The 17,475-nt window shown below is 57.1% G+C and overlaps 2 protein-coding genes and 1 long non-coding RNA gene across 3 annotated transcripts; 2 read left to right on the top strand and 1 right to left on the bottom strand.

Annotated features, from left to right (window-relative positions):
• The first annotated feature begins 2,551 nt into the window (after positions 1-2,551).
• On the top strand, positions 2,552-4,948 carry LOC123591998 (uncharacterized protein C6orf132 homolog). The gene is made up of 2 exons (XM_045466775.1): positions 2,552-2,865; positions 3,696-4,948. Exons 1-2 carry the CDS (start codon positions 2,658-2,660, stop codon positions 4,748-4,750), a joined length of 1,263 nt encoding a protein of 420 aa, XP_045322731.1. The 5' UTR covers positions 2,552-2,657; the 3' UTR covers positions 4,751-4,948.
• Positions 4,949-8,555: 3,607 nt separating this feature from the next.
• Positions 8,556-13,790, bottom strand: HOXC10 (homeobox C10). The gene is made up of 2 exons (XM_045466776.1): positions 12,866-13,790; positions 8,556-9,692 (listed from the first exon to the last, which is right to left on the bottom strand). The coding sequence occupies exons 1-2, from the start codon at positions 13,614-13,616 to the stop codon at positions 9,415-9,417; spliced, it is 1,029 nt and encodes a 342-aa protein (XP_045322732.1). The 5' UTR covers positions 13,617-13,790; the 3' UTR covers positions 8,556-9,414.
• LOC123592009 lies at positions 13,780-16,351 on the top strand. The gene is made up of 2 exons (XR_006709535.1): positions 13,780-14,490; positions 15,024-16,351. It is a non-coding gene; the product is annotated as an uncharacterized LOC123592009 (long non-coding RNA).
• Positions 16,352-17,475: the final 1,124 nt, after the last annotated feature.

Raw genomic sequence — 17,475 nt, 5'->3', positions numbered from 1 at the left:
TAGGGAGAAGGGCAGGTGATGTCCCCAGGGACACAATGCACCCTAGGTATGGCAGAGGGAGTTTGAAGGAGGGGTGCAATTTCAGGGTCAGAAAAGAAGGGTCCCAGTTTGTGCTATGGGAGATAGGCAGGAGCTGAGGCTCAGACGCAGGTTCTGAGGCAGCAGAAGGACAAGGATTCCCAGACATGAGACGCCTGCCCTTCTTTCCCACTCCTGTCCCCAGGAGGGGACCAAACGCCAGGGGTGGGGGTGGAGGATGGTTTTCTCCTGCATCTCTGTCGACCTGTCTCCTCTAGGGTGGAGAAGGGCTAGAGAGAGGTGTCCCAGAGAGTGTAGCATGCATGTTGGGGGGGGGAGGAAAGTTGAGGGGGGAAGGGGAGATCTACAGCCTGCAGCACTGACCCCAGCTTTCCAGGCCCCCTCCCCAGTCCCTGCTCCTCCCCCTCTCCGGTTCTTTCCTTTTCGGTCTAGCGGGGCTGAGATTTCGACTCACGGGGGGCGTGTGAGAAGTGCCTGGCTGGGGATAGACAACCCCGGGGCCTCAGCCTCTTCGCCCTCAGCCCTGATTGTCTTCCCCTCCCCCGGACTGGACTGGTGTGGGAAATCCAAATTACAGCAAGAAACAGAATATCTCTTTGGCCTTGATGGAGTCGGGTTAGCTGTCAATCAAAATTTCTCCCTCACTAGTTCAAGGAAAAGACAGGAGGTTCCCTCCCGTCCCCCTGCCGAGGCTTTCTCCAAATCCCCAGCACCGTCAGCACCTCCCCCAGCCCTGGCGGCTGGGGACCCTGCCTGGCTCTTGGGCGGCTGCTGGCAGCAATGAGCAGAGACGCGTAGCCTTCAGCGGGCCCGGGGGCCAGACAGAGACCTAGAGGACATCAGGGGACAGAGCCTGAGAGAGACTGAGCCTGAGACATAACAACTGAAACGCGGCGCCAGGCCCATGGAGAGGAAGGAAGGAGGGAAAGAGAAGAAAACGGAGGGCTGGGATAAAAAGAAAAGGAGAGGGGAGAATTAAAGGAAAGGGGGGGGCAAGATGAAAAGAGATGGGAGAGCAGGGAGAGGAAGGCATGCGGGGAGTGTGAGGGAGGAAGGGCGGCGATAGGCAGGCAGGACGGGGCAGGGCGCGAGCTGGGAGCAGCCGTGGCATTGTGCAGTCCGCTTGCTTGCCGGGCCTTTGCCGCGGGACCCGGCTCAGGGCGCGGCGGCCACTTCTGTCCGGACACAAAGGAGAAAGAGGCCTCCTCTCTGGCCCCTCCCGGGCGACCTGCTGGGGTGGGTACACTAGGCCTCCGGGGGATGTGGAACCCCGTCTCAGCCCAGGCAGCCACCCAGGCAGCTGGGGGCTGAGCCATGCTCTAGCCAAGGAGCTAAGAAGACATGATGAAGGAGAAGGTCTCAAGCCCTGCTCCTCCTTTTTCGTCTTCGCCAGGCGACAGGGCCCATCTGCCCCAACCTCAGGTCTCCTAGAAGAAAGGCGCCCCGAAAGACCGTCTTCCATGGGCCTCTACTATTTGGGAGAGCCCTTCAGACAGAGTGGCTGTAAGCAGATGCCCCTTTCTCTCCTACCCCCTTTGGCCACTGCCTTCTTTTCAACTCTTGAGCTGCCTGCCCACCCGGCTTGCCCACCCAGCAGAGGCGACAGCAGCGGGGCAGCCGGGATCCCAAGGCCCAGGCTCCCTGGTGCCGTCAAATTCCCCGTGAAACTGAGGGGAGATTGTCGCCTTCGTTTGAGAGCGTGAACTCAGACCCTCCCCACTCAGGCACAGACACAGCTGTGGATCAGGAAGCAGGCCTCGCCCACAGCCCCCTCCCCACCAATGCCCCGCTTTGCCTAGGCCTTGCAGAGAGCAGCAGCCATGAGGAGGGGGCTGTAAGAGCCTGGGAGTCCCTGAGTTCACCAGGCCGAGGCCCCTCGGGCTCCACAGCTGCATGTGGGCTGTACCCCCTAGTCTCTGCATTTGGAGGTGGGATGGCAGGCAGGTCAGGGCCCTGAAGCAGAACTTCAGGCTCCCCCCACACCTCCCCAAAGCCAGGCCTATAGATGTGGGGGCACAAAGGATGTGGGGGCACCAGTAAGGAATCGCTCGTCTTTCCAGGTTCACCTACTCCTTCTGAATCTCCTGCCAGATTCCCAGACTCCCTCTTACCCCCACCACTCCCTTCAATTTTCCTCAGCACTGATGGGGCAAACCCGAGGGACTGGAGGACACTGGGAGTCCCTGTTGGGGAGGGGGGGAAACCCCAGCTTTAGCTGGCACTTCTGCATCCGCTCTGGTGCTTAGAGCTTGCCTCCAACCCCAAAAGATTACACTAGGCACAGGAGAGCCCCCTAAGGGGGAGGGGCACCTTTACTCCATCACCTCAGACCTGCACAGCTGCGACCACAACCAAGCTAGCACCACCGTGGGAAGGACAGACAGACAGACAGACGGACAGGTTAGCGTCATCCCCTCCCCTTGCTCGGCGCCTCCCTCTCAGTGATTTAAATTCCCTCCGGTTCAATCCACACCGTCAAGTTCGGATTAAATTTAAAACAGGCTTTTCTCCCGGTCCGCAGCCGCCGCAGGCAGGGAGCCCGCTCCCCGGCTCGTCAGCACCCGCCCGCGCGGAGGAGGCCGTGCTCCATTTGCTTTCATTTTCCTTCTCCCCCTGAAATGGGCTCGTTTCACCTCTCCGCTGCCCTCTCCCCCTCCCCGCCCCCTCCCCGGTTCCCCTCTTCTTTCCCCCCTTCTCGTTCCTGGTCCCTCTTTGTTGGGAAAAACACACCCACACACAACTCCTCCTGGCTAAGGCCTGCGCTGGAAGCAGAAACTGAATTCTCCTGGCCCGCCGCGAGGAGACCGCGTCCTGCCCCCACCCCAGGTGGGTATCTGGGATCCCTACAAGCCAGGAGTCAGGCCCCTAAGCCCAGCAGGAGCGAAACCCCTAGGGCCTGTGAACGTGGCCCTCTCAACGCCACGGCCTGCATTCCCGCCGGCCCCCCGCCCGCCCTGCCGCCCCGCAGCAAACGGGGCTGTTTCCGGCTCCCCCAACCCGGTCTGGTTTCCCAGCCTGGGGAGTGGCTGAAGGAGGAGCGGCCCCAGAACCAGGAGTGCTCTCTGCCCGAAGCCCCCATGGCTCTGGGCGCCTTGTTACCTGATCTTTGTGTGATGTGTGTGTCGCAAGGAAATTTGCAGTGACTTTGGAGCCCAGACTGAGGAAGCGGAGGTGGCGAAAGGAGAGACAATACGGGCCCGAAGTACAATTAAGGGGCCAGAGCCGCTAGCCTCTCCCCCGCCCTCCCTGCCAGACTAGGAGCTGTCTGGCCTCAAACCTCAGGGCAACCCGCGAACCTGGAGCCGGAAACTCAGCCCGTGCCGGAGGGAACCAGAGGATCCGGCATCCAGAACGTTGGAGGAGAGCTCCCTTCCAACTTGGGGGCGCAGCAACCAGCCCTGCTGTGTTGCGGCGAATCCAATGAATGAAAGTGCACATTCCGACGAAAATTCCCGGTTTTTTCAGCTTTTGGAAGGAGAGCCTAGGGTCTGGGACGTCTCAGACAGACAGACAGACAGACAGGCAAACCGCATCTCCGGAGGCAGACAGACTCACAACATGAGTGTGAGCCTAAAATCAAATGCAGGTTCAACATTCCCGAGGCCTCTCTGCCAGGCCGGGCAGGCGCCGATCTCCCTACCTTCTCTCCCCTCCAGGGCGTTGGGCAGAGACCCGGAAGACTCCGTCCCTCTGGCTTGGTCCAATCCCGCCTCGGGAAGCGCCTTCGTTACCTGCTCCTCGGCTCCCCACGGCCACAGATGCAGGGCAGCCGCCTCCCGCCGGGGGAGGGAAGCCCCGGCCACCGCAGCCGCCGCCGCTGCCCGCCCTCCTTCCCTCCCTCCCTCTTTCTCGCCCTCCCTCCCTCTCTCCCTCCCTCGCGCGCTGCCGCTCGCGGGGCCCTCCCGCGGGCAACCTGTTCTGGACCAAATCCAGGTATCTCCGAAAGAGAGAGAGAGAGAGAGAGAGAGAAAGAGAGAGAGAAGGACCTCTTACGTGGAAAAGAAAGAAAGAAAGACCCTTAACCGCGTTTATTTTCCAAGCTCTGACCACTGGCCGGCCTCTGTTCAGACGCCCTGGACACGGCCCTGTAGCAGCAGAGGTGTGCGGGGCCTGCTGCCTCGCCCACGCTGACCGCCGCGCCCCTCGCACAGCGCGCTCCACACTCTGGGCCGCCGCCCCCCGGCAGCCCAAACACCAAACAGACCTCAAGGTCCTTCCTACAGACTCAACATCCGGTCGCCCGCCTCGAGGCTGGCCTCCGCCCGCCCCGGAGCCCGCTCTGCTCCGTCTGCGGCCAAAGTCCACACACAATCCACCTTGCCCGTGCTCTCGCGCCGGGCCCGGACGCCCCTCCTGGCCGAGGCGCCCGCCGGGCCACACTCGGCCCACGGTCCTGCCCGGGACTGCAAACCTCGTCCCCTGCACGGGGACCCACACAAAGCCCAGTGCCCTGACGCTCCCACCCGCAGCCCCCAGTCCCCAGCCGCTGCTGCCCTTCACCTGTTCCCGAGAAAGGCTGCGTCTCCGAGCCGGGGCAAAGCCGTGGGCCTGGGCGGAGGGTGCTGGGGGAACCGGGGAGCCGAGGTCCCAGGGAGGCTACAGAAGATCCGCCGGGCTAAGCCGGAGCCCCCGCAGCCCGCGAGATTATCTCAGAGACCAAAGCTCTCCTTGGCGAGCTCTTGCCTTTTCCTCCGTCTCCCGCAAGTCTTAAACACTCACACGCCGAGAGTTCAGCTCTATAAATCCTGCTCCTCTTTCCCATATCATAATTAAAAAAAACCAGTAGGGGAGGTTTTAACTTTTATTGCGATTTCTGGAGTTGGGCTGCGGAGCATATATTAAGTTTACGCTTATGCGCTCTCGGCGGGGAGGGTCCTTTAAGAAATAAAAATCCATCTTAATATCCGCAGACGAGAGAGATAATTTTTTCCCTCCTCTTCACGCTGTTTCTTCTGAAGACTCCCTTCCAGCGAAGCGAATAAATAATCACCATCGCCTTAGCCATAATCTACAGTCCCAGGGCCCCGGGGTGGACTCTGGCCACCAGCCTGGCCCTCACCTTGGCGGGATGAGAACTCATCCCATTTCCCAGGATTTGGGGAGGGGGACACCCCAGACTCGTGGCTCTGTGGCCACCCCCCATCAAGCCTACCAGCTCTGAAACGGAAATGGGGGCAGAGAAAGACTCAAAGAGCAAAAGTCGTTCATTGGTGAATTTCGGCCCATGAGGGACGCTCTCCCCAAGCCAGGCACTCCTGAGCACCCCGCCCCTGCCTGGGACTCCCTTCACTCCAACTGGCCCTGTGATTCTGACAGCTTGAAAACTCAGAGACTGCTAAGGGCTCCCAAACCAGGGGAGCCCCTGCCTGCCTCGCACCAGCTGGCCTTCCTCTCTGAAAACCTCCCTATTTCCCCGGGAGCCATAGAGAGATTTGAGCGTTTTCCTTCAAGGGAAGAGATTCTTTTCCCCCACAAAGGGCTGGGGGACAGACGGAAAGACAGACTAACAAATTCAGCTAGGGAGAAGAAAGGCTCTATTCCATTTTCTCCTCTAGCCTCCCTGGGGTCAAAGGAAATCTCTTTGTATAAGAAAGACAGAAAAATACGTGAAGTATTCACGTAAAAAATAGACGTGGGATTTGAGAGAGCCTGGAGGAGCCAGAGATACAGAAACAGAGACTCACACTCATACTGGGTTAGAAATATCCCCCCAGCAGACCACTGTGAGAATATAGAACTCCAGGTATATATTTTGTTACAGGGACACAATTGTGTTCCCGTCTCCAAGTTGAGAATGTGTTAATAACCATACTATTTCCAAAGTAAGAGAACCAACAGCCTGTCCTCCCCCTTTTGGCTTTCTCTTTCCCAATCTCTCTGAGAGCAGGGGTGTATCTCCCCATTCTCCCTGACACCCCCCCCCCCCATTTTTTCTCTGAAGGCAGAGAAGCCTTTTTGGGGAGCCTTCTCTCTAGCCACCAGGGCCAGGATTGAGGAACCAGATGGAGAAAGGAGGGGAAGAAGCTTTGCAAAGTTTCACATTGCTCAGATTCTCCTTTACTCCATTATCCTCCCCTCCTCCCCCTGGCATCAGCCAACAACCTTCCCAACAATATGGTAATGGTGGGCGCTGGCAGCCTCCGTTCACCCAGACATTTCCACACAGCGCAAAGACAAGCAGCTGCCTGACAGCCACAGACACAACAGACCCAGGCCTGTGGGCCACAGACAGCGAGACAGAGACTAGAGCCAGGTTCCTGTCCTGATGTTTCCCAGTAGGGCGTGTGTGTGTGTGTGGGGGGGGGGGGGGTTCTACTTGGACTTGATGGCTTCCCTCTAACCTACTAATACCCTAAATATGCCCTTTCTCATTGGGGATGGAACTATAGAAGGGGAAGGGGAGGTGGCTGAGCTGGCGTTCAGAGTTCCCCAACTCTTGGGACCCCCCCCCCACCCCAGTCACCCCACTTTTCTAAGGGGAAGCTCCAGCCCCAGCCAACTGGAGGCAGATTTTTGTCTTTGGAGGTGGCAGGTGAGAGAAACTGGCCCTTCCAGAGACTCCCTTCTCTTTCTGTGCTCTCCTCTCTTCTACTGATCCTGCCCCACCCAGCTACCCAACTGAGCTGGCCCACCAGGCCACCTCTGGCTCAAATTCCTGAATTTCCTTGGAATTGGCTAGACTTTCTTTGTCTGTCTCCATCAGCTGGGCCCAGGAAACAATAGCTGCAGGAAAAAACTCCTCTCCCTCACTCACAGGGATTGGGACAGGCTGAGGAGTGGACAGGATAAAACGGGGCTCTCCAGACTTGTCCTGCGGCCCCACTCACAGCTTGCCCTCATCAGTCTGTGCCCATTTGCCCTATCTGGCAGGGGGCTGTGGGGCAGTCCCACTGGGGAGGGAAGGAGCCGGGTAGGTGGGTTGGGGCCCTCGACGAAAACCGACTGATGTAACTCAGGCAGTTTCTTGTTGCCGAGTTCAAAACTCAATCCCAACAACATGAAACTACCTAAGCCACAGATCAGCTGAGCGAGCAGGGCGGGAGATTCGGCTTTGCATCTATCGGGAGGAGAAGGGAAGGGGGTTGGGGAAGGAAGAAATTCAGCCCCGTCCCCCTTTCCGCCCCCACAACCTCCCTAAGGACTAGAGAGTAGACTTTGGGTGGCTGGGTGGGTAGGGGGTCTGACTGCCCTCATCAGCCTCTGGTCTAAGCAAATTGCTCAGGGAAACTCTGGTGAAATGGGACCTCCAGCCGCCAAACCCCCCGCCCCGCCCCCAGCACCGCAGTGGAGCTATTCCCCTGCCTCTGGCTCTGGCCCTGGGGGAGGCTGGAGGGTCCTTCCACTCTTGAGCTGGGTCCCCTGTCTTGTCCATCTGGCTCTCCTGTGCTCTCCTCCTGGAATCCCTCCGATCCTCTCCCTCTCTCAGCTCTGCTTTGCTTCCCTGCATCTATGGGTGGCCGAACCAAGGCGCCTGTGCTCCAGAGCCTCTTCCAATCAGGCCACTTGCCTGGCAAAGCCCCACGGCCAGGGAGCGTGGGGACCGAGAGCCTGAATAAGGCTCACATCCAAACCAGCAGAAAGCACGAAACCCAAGCTTCAAGCTCCAGCCCTTTCTAGCCCACCCTCCCCCTGCTTCCCCCAGCAGACGACCAGACTGAGCAACATCTAGACCCATGTGTCGACCTCAAGGCGACCCTAAGTGCCCGTGTAGCGAAAGAAGCCAAAAACCACCAATTCACCCCTTTAACAGCCGAACCCCAAGGCAGCGGGGTCGGGGAGGGGAGGAGAGGGAGCTCCCGGCCACTGCCCTCCACTGCGAGCGGCCACAAGGCAAGCCTGGGTTCTCAGCAAGCTCAGATGCCCAAAACACCTTCCTCCCTGTTGTGCCCGCGGCACGGCCGGGCACCTGGGGACGCCGCTAGTCCCCACTCCGCCGCCAAGAGAAGAACAAGAAACCGCTTCTCTTACCTTGTCGCCGCCTCCTCCTCCTGCCTCTGCCCGAGCTTCTGCTGCTGCTGTCGAGGGGGGGGGGGTGGCTGAGCTCCTCGTCCCCCTCCGGCGGTTAAGTTTATTCCTCTCCTTGGATAGGTGGGGGGCTCTTGGGGTTCCCCCAGCAGCGGTGGGGTGTGCCTGGCCCAGCACCCCAGGCAATCAGATCCGTCTGCTCCTCAAGATTGCAGTTTGCTCTCTGCCTCTTTCCCTCCTCCAGTCACCTTTAAATGCATCTTTTACTGCAGCACCACATTATATTTGCAGATCATAAAATCCACCTCTCGCGCGCACCAAGACCGTCCTGACATTACTGTTTTATGACCTTGACTTATTGTGGTCACCTGGATAATATTTAAATCAACGTTATGGTCTCTCACTTACATTAAACCCGCCAAGAGACATTCTAGAAAGGCTCTAGGAGATGAGTCAAACACAAAACACACACATCCACACACTCAGCCTCGTTGGGGGGGGGGGTGTTGCTAAAAAAAACATTTAAAAACAAAAAACCACCCATTTGAGGATTACGATTCTGGAAATTTATTAGGATTTTCTTCTCCATTAAGGAAGCTACATGCAAAAGATACAACATACAGAATATCTTTAAATAACACAACTCCCAGACAGGGACAGGGCGATATTTGGGAGAGGGGGGGGGGGAATTCTGTCTTTGCTTCACTATGTTCTATTTTAAATTTTTAAATTTTTTTTTTGTATTCCTCTGGATGGAATTTCTGAGGTGTCAGTGGCGGGGGGATGTGGGGGTGCTGGGAGGATTGGGAGAAAAGCAGAAAGCAGTACAAATACGAGACTTCAAGCAGATTCTCAGAGCAACCAGGAGGTAAAGACACGGAGAGGGTTTGCTGGAGGCGCTGGGCGCTACGACAAACACACAAAACACTAGCCGAACTTTCCAAAACGTCTATTATCCTAAGGAGGAAATGCAGCAAGGAAGGAGCGATTCTGACTGTGCTCTGCGAGATTACAGACCTTCTCTGGTTGATTTTTTTTTCCCTCTTTTCCCCCCTATGATCGGGTGGATTCGACCTTAACTTTGCATGGAGGACAGGATGGTGTGTGTGAGTGCGTGGGTGAGTGAGGGGTTGACACACACACCAGCCACACTCCCACCCTTGTCTATGCGGGCACACCACACCCCACACCCCGGCACCCCATTTCTCATGCTTTAGGTGGATGCATCTTCGCAGCACGAACCATAGGTCCCTTGGAAGGAGAGTCTGAGGTCTTTGCCTTTTTTTGCAGGCGCGTTGCATTTATACTCAGGGAGGGAAAAAAAAAAAATATACCACCAGGCACAAAGGGAGGAGGGGCGGGGAAAGGAAGGAGCGGGGAGAGGGGGGAGGGGGAGGGGAGGCCGCGCGCTCAGGTGAAATTAAAATTGGAGGTCAGTTCCCGGATCCGATTCTCTCGGTTCATTTTCTTGAGTTTCATTCTGCGATTTTGAAACCAGATTTTGACTTGTCTGTCTGTAAGGTTAATGGTCTTGCTAATCTCCAGGCGGCGCTCTCGCGTCAAATACATATTGAACAGAAATTCTTTCTCCAATTCCAGCGTCTGGTGTTTAGTATAGGGGCACCTCTTCTTCCTTCCGCTCTTTGCTGTCAGCCAATTTCCTGTGGTGTTTTCTGCCTTTATCTCCTCTGTTAAAAATAACATTATTTACATAAGTATCCCTTGAAGAGGCAAACCCTCGCTGCTGCCAGCCAGCTGTGGGGGCGGCTGAGGGAGCACAGGGGGGCTGCTTTCACCCCACAGGCCTGACTGGTGGGGTCCTCTTGGGCTCAGGGCTCTTAGAATTTCTTTGGGGTCCTGACTTACGTGGGGGGAAAGACAGACAGTTCTCGCCTCCAAAGCATTTATTAATTAAATTACCCCAATCCACCTTGACCTAGCAGATTCTGAGTACTCCCACTCTCCCTCAGCTTCCTGACCCTGGCACGCGCTCTCAACCTCACCAGGCCCTCCCTCCTCTGTGTTTCATTCCAGTTCTGGAAAAATCCAACTAGAAGGAAAAGCGCCTCCCAGGCCTCATACGGGGTTGCAGAGTCCCCCCTGCTGCCTAGAGCAATTCCCAGAGAGCTTTGACCCCTTTCAACTCAGTGGAGGGATGTTGTCGCCTTAGGCTCTGTGGCCAGAGGCCACCGCAGCTGTCCCTGCACCAGACCCCCAGCCCTTGTTCCCACCTGAAGTGCCACAGAGCAACTCTGCCCCTTTCAATCTCCCGTTGCCAGCTCTTCCTCTCCTGGCCATTTCCCCCAGGTGTGAGTAGCTGAAGCAGGGTTGCTGGTGCAGGCAGCAGAGGTCAGGGGCAACAGCTCTGGGGCGTGCTGAGGGGTCCTCAGACAACTGCCCTAGCCATGGGACCTAAGGTCAAGGGAGAGAGATATCCTGAGGAAATGCAGCCTCCTGGAAATCTCCACCTAGTCTACAGAGATATGTATGCCTGTACGTACATGTGTATTCCTGTAGAGATGCACACTGTCACACATATGTACACACATAGGCACACACGTGTCTATTTATATAAGGAGACGCTATAGACATAGTGTGTGTTTCTCATTATCTCATTGACAACTTCTCTCCTTGGTACACTTGTTGGCTGGAATGGACCAGCCTTGCTCCTCAAGCAGCAGAAGAGACCTTGGCCATCTTTTCTAGGGAAAAAAAACCCCAGAGTCCAGACACTCAAGAAGGGCACCCAGCAAAGGACTCTGCTGATGGCTCTGTGCTCTATCTCCCCGCTTTGCCAAATGAAACTGCCGGATTCCTCGCTCTTATCTTCCTGGGGAGCGGGACGGGGCCCTGGGGGAATCAAGAGGCACACACACACACACAAAAGCAAACTTGAGGCTATAGTTTAAGACATTTGAATGTCCTTAATTCCGCTCCGGCCTCTGCACCTGCAGCCTCTTGCCAAATTGTTTTGAGGCTCTCCGCATCTAACTCTGTCCTATTTATTTTCTTATTGGGGTTGTTGGGTTTGGGGGGAAGGGAGAAATTACAAATGAGGAAGTCTGGCCAAAAGCCCTCTTGGCTGTGGCCTGGTTGAGACACCATATGGGGGAGGGTGGTGAAAGCAAGAAAGGCAGAGGCAAAGTGCAGAGTTAGAGGGATTAGTTGGGGTGGAGGGGCTTAGGTTGTTGTGGACAGGGGAGGAGAGGAAGGGTTGCCTACCCCAACGGGGGCAGTCCCAGTTAGGAGGTAGACTTGTTAACCTTGACTTTGCTTTTGGTGGGGGGTTAGGAGGCAGGTTTTCCCATCCTAAAATCGTGTCCCAACAAAGCTCAGAGCCTGAGGAGGGGGCACAAAATTAAACTTTCACGCTGCACATGTGCCACAGGGAAGCCTCCGTGGGTGTGTGTACCTCACTCCTGCAGCCTCATGAACACACCCGTGCTCATCCTCTGGCTGAGGAGACACCCAAGAGGGCAAAGCTCTACCCTTGCCCGCCAAAACAGTGTGTGTGCGTGTGTGCGTGTTTGAGAGGGAGCGGGCATGCGTGAGTGTGCGCGAAGCCTGAGAGAGGCGTGTGTGTGAGTGTGACACAGGTCGCCGCCAGGCATGCGTGTGCGCCGCATCCATATACAAAGCGCCACAAGATCCAGGCCGCCCCCAGTCTGCTCAGCTCTCTCTCAGTATTCCATCTCCCTCTACACCCAAAGAGCCCCATTTATATACAGCCTCCAGTAGCCAGTGCCATGGGAAACAGGTTTATTCCTCTCCTCCCAGTTGGGCCTTTTCTGATGTTTTTTGTTTCAACTTTTCAGGGAAAGTCGGTGCCCTCAGGCTCCCTCCACTGCTCCCATTTCCCCCACATTCTTTCTCCAGGTGTCAGAGAAAGGTCCTGGAGGCCCCCAGTTCCTGCAGCAGAAATGAATCTTGAACCCTGAGCTTGAACTCTGGATAGGCTTTCTCTCTCCAACCCAAATCACGATGAAATCCAACTAAAGCAGCATTCCCTTTCAGGAGAAGACCGCTTGCCACGCACACAGAAATTTTCCAACCACTCATTTGTAAGTTGCTTTTGGAAGACAACGAAAAAAAAATTTTTTTTTGAAATTTAAGTAGAGAAAGAAAAAGGAAAAAAAAATTAACAGGGGAGACAAAAAAGAACTTACAACATCCCAAATGCCCTGTTCCAACGCCATCCCCAAGCCAGGCGTTTGGGGGAGGGAGGGAGGGAGGGACGTGGCGGTGAGCCCTTCACCTCCACCTCTTTCTGCCCCAGCTCCGCTGCCTGAGGCCACCCCCCCCCCCCCACAGCTGAGCCCAAACCGCAGGAGCCCAAACCACAAGCACGAATCAGACTCACAAACAACAAATCGCGCTTCGAAGGAAACAATTTTCAACTGGGAAAACGCAGGAAAGCGGAATCCCCCTTCTCCCAAGCCTTCCCTAGTCCCTGGCCCAAGATCGCCATTTTAAGCTTTTTGCCAGCTTCTGACCCGTATGGGGGACATCAGCCCCCCCAGTCACCACCGCAAAGCAAGCAAACCGAAGCCAGCACGCGCCCGGGAGCCGTCATCAGCCCTGGGCAGCACAAGGCGCCTGCAGGCTGCCCGCGGTGCGCACCACTCCCGGGTCTCGGCGCCCACGGCCGCTGCCGGCCCAGCCCCTCCACTCTGCCGCTTACCTTCCTTAGCCAAATGACGCGCCACCAGCCTGGCGCTCAGCAGACACGAATCGCAAGCCGGTATCGCATTCCCGGGACCGTCCAGGGCCTCCTCGGCCCAACCCTCCCCTTGCCCCCGCCCCAGCCACGAAGACCAAGTGCCCGAGCGTCCCAGCCGGGCCGCGGCCCAGGCGGCCTTACCTTTCGCTTCGTTATCCGAGGTGTCTGGGCTGGAGTCCGCGGTTTTGGCCCGCTCCTTTTCGCTCTCCAAAGGGCTGCCTTTTGGGCCCGCCAGGCTCTGCTCGGTCTTGATCTCATTGGGGCTAGGGGTCTGGCTGTCGGACTTGGGGGTCTCAGGGAAACTCACTTTGCCCCCGAGCTGGGGCGACTCCAGATGTTCGGCGCGCGGGTTGAGACTGGCCCGCTGCTCAAAAGGGGCTTCGAAGTCGTTGGCCCCGGCACAGTGGGGCGGCTTGTCCAGCGCGGAGTAGCTCGGGCTGGCGCGGTAGTAGCTGGGCACGGGTACCTCGTGCTCCCCGAGGCAGGACTCCTGCAGGGGGTGGGAGTAGAGAGCTGCCTCGGGGCCACTTTTCGCCCGCTTCTCTGCGCTGTACATGCAGCAGACATTCTCCTCCTTGACACTAGGTGGGTAGGAGCAGGAGGACAGCGGCCTGCCAACAGGTTGTTCCAGGCGGTAGGTGGCTTTGGGGTCGCCCCAGGAGTCCAGCTGCGAGAGGTAGGACGGGTAGGTGTTGAGGGCGAGGTTGGGGCTGCTGCCCTCGTCCCTCTTGGAGAGCGAGGGCGCGAGCCCGCAGCCCCTCATCACCCCGCAGTTGAAGTCACTCCCAGATTGCATATACATGCCTGCGCTCCGGCTATAGCGCTCTCCTCCGCCGGGCGCAGCCAAGGGCTCAGCGTACGAGTTCGGAGTTACATTGCGAGGGCATGTCATTTTCAGAGAGAGGGGTTTTTAAGGAGCAATACTACAGCGGAGGAGCTGACATCTTTTTTTTTCCCCATCCGGGAGGGGGGGCGGTTGGAGGGGCGGGAGGGAAAAGAAGGGGAGGGGGGGAAATATCAGCTCCATAATTATCCGCGCATTCGGTCCTCACCATGTGACGGCTAGACCAATGGGATTTGAAAATGGCCTTGATGATTCAGACGGCCGTGACGTCAGCGGGGTCAAGTTGTCGGCAGGCGGAGCGCGCAGCGTGGAGTAACAGCGCCACCTAGCAGCCGCCTCGGGGTAGGGGCGCCGGAGCCCTTCCCCGCGAACAAAGGAAGCGCCCCCGGGGCGGCAGGGGCAGGAGAGGGGTGGAGGAAGGTGGGAGGGGGGGTTCTAGGAAGAATGGGGTTTGTTTACCCGGGAACAAGCCTGTAACTCTTGGGGAAAGTGGGGCGGAGAGGGGGGAAATGCAGGAGAGAGGGAGAGATCAAGGCATCTCGGGGCTCAAAACAGTCAAATTCAAATTAAAAGGTCAAGACACGATTCAGGTACTTCTTCCCTTCGCTTCACCTCTTCTTTTCCTCTCCTGGCCTCTGGGCCCCGCTTCTTCCCTTGGGATGGGTGTGGGGTGAACTTGGTGGGGAGGGCTCCAGTGGGCAGAGAAAGGGAGAAAAAGTTAAGGAATCCCAAACAGAACTAAACTTCCTGCTCTCCCGCGTCCCGGTTCGCCGGGCTTGGCCCGGGAGCTCAGTTCCCGGACCTCTCCGCTCATGGAAGCTGGTTGAGTTCTAAGTGCCCCGTGGGGCTTGACGGAGGAACCTCCCGTGTCTGGAGTGGACCAAGGAGGGGGTCACCATCACTTCAGGACTGCTCCAGGAGGGTAAAGGAGGTTTCCAGTGGATCTAGGGGTCGGGGGAGGAGGAAGCCGAAGACCAGAGGCACCGGCTCCCCGACCCCGGGAGCGCAGCCCGGCCTTTGCAGGGTGGGCGGCTCCTGGGTCACCATCTCAAGGGCTGGAAGGCTTTGGCCTTGGAGTCGGTTCGGCTGCTTTGCTGCAGGCCTTGGCGGCCCTCGCTTTCCAATTGACCTTGCCCCCACTAAAACAGGGAATATTCCCAGAGAGAAAGAGGGAGCCTGCGGGGCCTCCGCTGGTTTGTGGGGAGTCACGTATCACACGGGGAAACTAGGACACCAGATGCGACAAAATCCTACCCAGAGACGTGTCCTTTGCAGAGCGAATGGGCTGGGGGGGGGCGTTTTTAAATGGGGGAGAGGAACCAGCCTGTTTTTGTGGGTTTTATTTTTTAATAAAGGGAAAGGAGAAATAAGGGACAGGGTATATTTTAAATAGTTCTTTCCGTTTCTCCATGGCCTTTCTCCCAAAGCGAACTAAACTCTCCACCCCTTCCTCAGGAAACGGAATCCGGAGAATAACTTGTCTTTCCGGTCGCCCCGCATTTCCCCCCACCCCGGACGAAGCCCGGGGTTTCGATTTTCCAAAGGGCTGGAGTCTGGCCGGGCAAGGACCGGTGCTCAGGGCGCCCTGGCGTGGAGTGTGGAGGCTGGATCGCTCCTGGAGAGGCCCAAGCCAGCGGCTGCTAGAAAAGGACTTCGGAAAGAAATCAGCCGAACTCTCTCATCCAGGGGGCAAGAGAGGAGGCACAGGGGTCCCTGGACCCCCGGGAATCCTGGAAGAAAATGTGTAATGTGTGACTGGTTTGCAGGGCCAGCCAGGGGGAGAGTAGAAAGGGTTTTGTGTTTTCATTTGCAGGGGTCGCCGTGGGCTCGGCGCAGGGGTTGGCCGGGGCAAGGTTAGGCTGTTTAGGCCCCAGACGAGACTTGGGACAGCCCGGGCGGCACTCAATCCAGGGAGCCATTTGTCCCACCGCCCACCCCGCGGGAAACGGCGGAGACTTTATGGCCACTCTGTTTGTATTATCTGCATAAGTCTTTCCCCACCAGTTTGATCGAAACTGTTCGCTTTTACGAGGACCCAACGAAAATTCCCCGTCATATTTATCAGCCGGGGATAAAAATTTAGTATGGGAACTGATATTTCCTCATTTATGGGGCGATGAAATTAAAGACCAAAGCAATTGAGAATTATATGGCTTTGGGGGGGGGTTCCTCCCCCCCTCTTTCACATCTCCTTTATTTTCCTGCCTGGTGTGCCTGTCCCTGGAGTTTGGCGTCCCAGTCTCCTGCCCTTGCCCCCTGTTTGGGGGTCTGCTGGGCCCTCTCCTTCACACCCAGGTACCGCTTGGCCAACCTTAGCTTTTCCTAGTTTTTCTCTCGGTGTCCGTAGCTGGGGGCCTCCCGGAGCCTCTGCCCCGGCCACGCTGGGATCTGGCTGGGGTGGTGGAGGGTTGCCAAGAGCTTCGCAGGGGAAGAATGGGAGCCCAGCCTGGGAGGGGGCGAGGAAGGGGGTGGGGGGTGAAGAGGACAAACTCCAGATTACCTCTCAAAAACAGCAAGCCCCAAGACTTAACCTGGGGAACTAACGGGAGAGGAGCGGAGTCACTCCGCCTCCGGACCGGCTCTCCCTACCAGCCCGACACCCACCCCAAACTCACTCCTTACCTCAGCCATGGGAGGGGTTGGAGTCGCTTCAGAATTCTTGCCATTATTAATGGAAATTATCCCCCCCCCCCGGGAGAAGGAGCCTCCCGCCTCGGCTCTCACCTCCTCACAAGAACGAATAGTGTTTAAAGTTGAAATAATTAAAAGTATGATAAACACGGCCCATTAATGAAAAAAGAAATCAAATTCATCAGCCTAAGTGGGACCCCCGGTGGGACAAACGTTTGCCTCTAATTACGCAGGATAAACGCAAACCCGGAGCTGTTAAACGAGACCCCGAGCGGACGCAGACTTGAATAACTTGTTGGGTTTTTGCAGACTTTGGGATTCTGCCCCAGTGGAGGCGAAAGAAAGGAAAGCGTGAGGGTGAGGATGGGGGCGAGGGGGGCATTTGAGCGGGTCCAAGGAAGTACAGTCGGATGTGGGTCCCAGCCCTGCCCCCTTGGGCTCCGTCTTTTCCGAGGCCACGAGCAAAGGCCGTTTCCGTCCTATTGTCCGGGCCTGGCGTTCAAAGGCACTCGGGCTGCCACGGCCAAGCCGCTGCCGGCACCCACCGGCCCTACCCCGCAGAGCCAAGACCCTCAGGCCTGCGCCCCTGGGGAACTGGATTGGGGTCCAGAGAAGTCTGCGCTGCTGCATTCACCCTGTTAAACCATTTTCCCAACTTTCCGGGAGGGCTGAGAGACCTGTGCCTATGTCTGACGCCGGGGCTCCCCTTCTTGCCTCAATTTGGGGATGTGAAAATCCAAGGGCTGCCGGCCAGACCAGTGCTCAGGCTGTGCCTACTTGTCGACCAATCCCACCCACCCGGAGAACCCTGGCATTGTATGCGCCTCTTCCCGGTAGGACAGCAGAGCCTGGAAGGGCAGCAGGGATGGGGGGCTGGGCCTGTGGGACTGGGAATAAGAGAGCGGACAAGGGTGCTCCTTGCTAGCTCCTTGCATATTCCAGGAAGATCGGTGGTTCCAGAGGGCAGGCTGAGGGCTGGGGCACTAGGGGTCCCCATGTGAAAACAGAAGAAGGAAAATGTAGTGCTCAACGAACAGAAAGGGACCACGACTGTTTTCCGGGCTCTAGCCCTCCAAGTGCCCGCCAGAAACACCCCGATTTTTCCAAGAAAAAATTAGAGTTTCCCAAAGAGGTTCAGGAAATCATCTGGGAAATTCCAAAGGTGAAGTGAAGAAAGGAAGAGTGTCTCTCCCTTTGGGGTAAAATAATAAAATAAAATAATAATGAAGTTTGTGTGTTGAAATCTCTTCAAGTGAAATGGAAAACAAAATCACAC

The sequence above is a fragment of the Leopardus geoffroyi genome, chromosome B4, assembly GCF_018350155.1.
Source record: "Leopardus geoffroyi isolate Oge1 chromosome B4, O.geoffroyi_Oge1_pat1.0, whole genome shotgun sequence".
In the NCBI taxonomy this organism is placed as follows: domain Eukaryota; kingdom Metazoa; phylum Chordata; class Mammalia; order Carnivora; family Felidae; genus Leopardus; species Leopardus geoffroyi.
The sequence above is the reverse complement of the archived record's forward strand: the minus strand, read 5'-3'. Positions and strand labels throughout refer to the sequence as shown.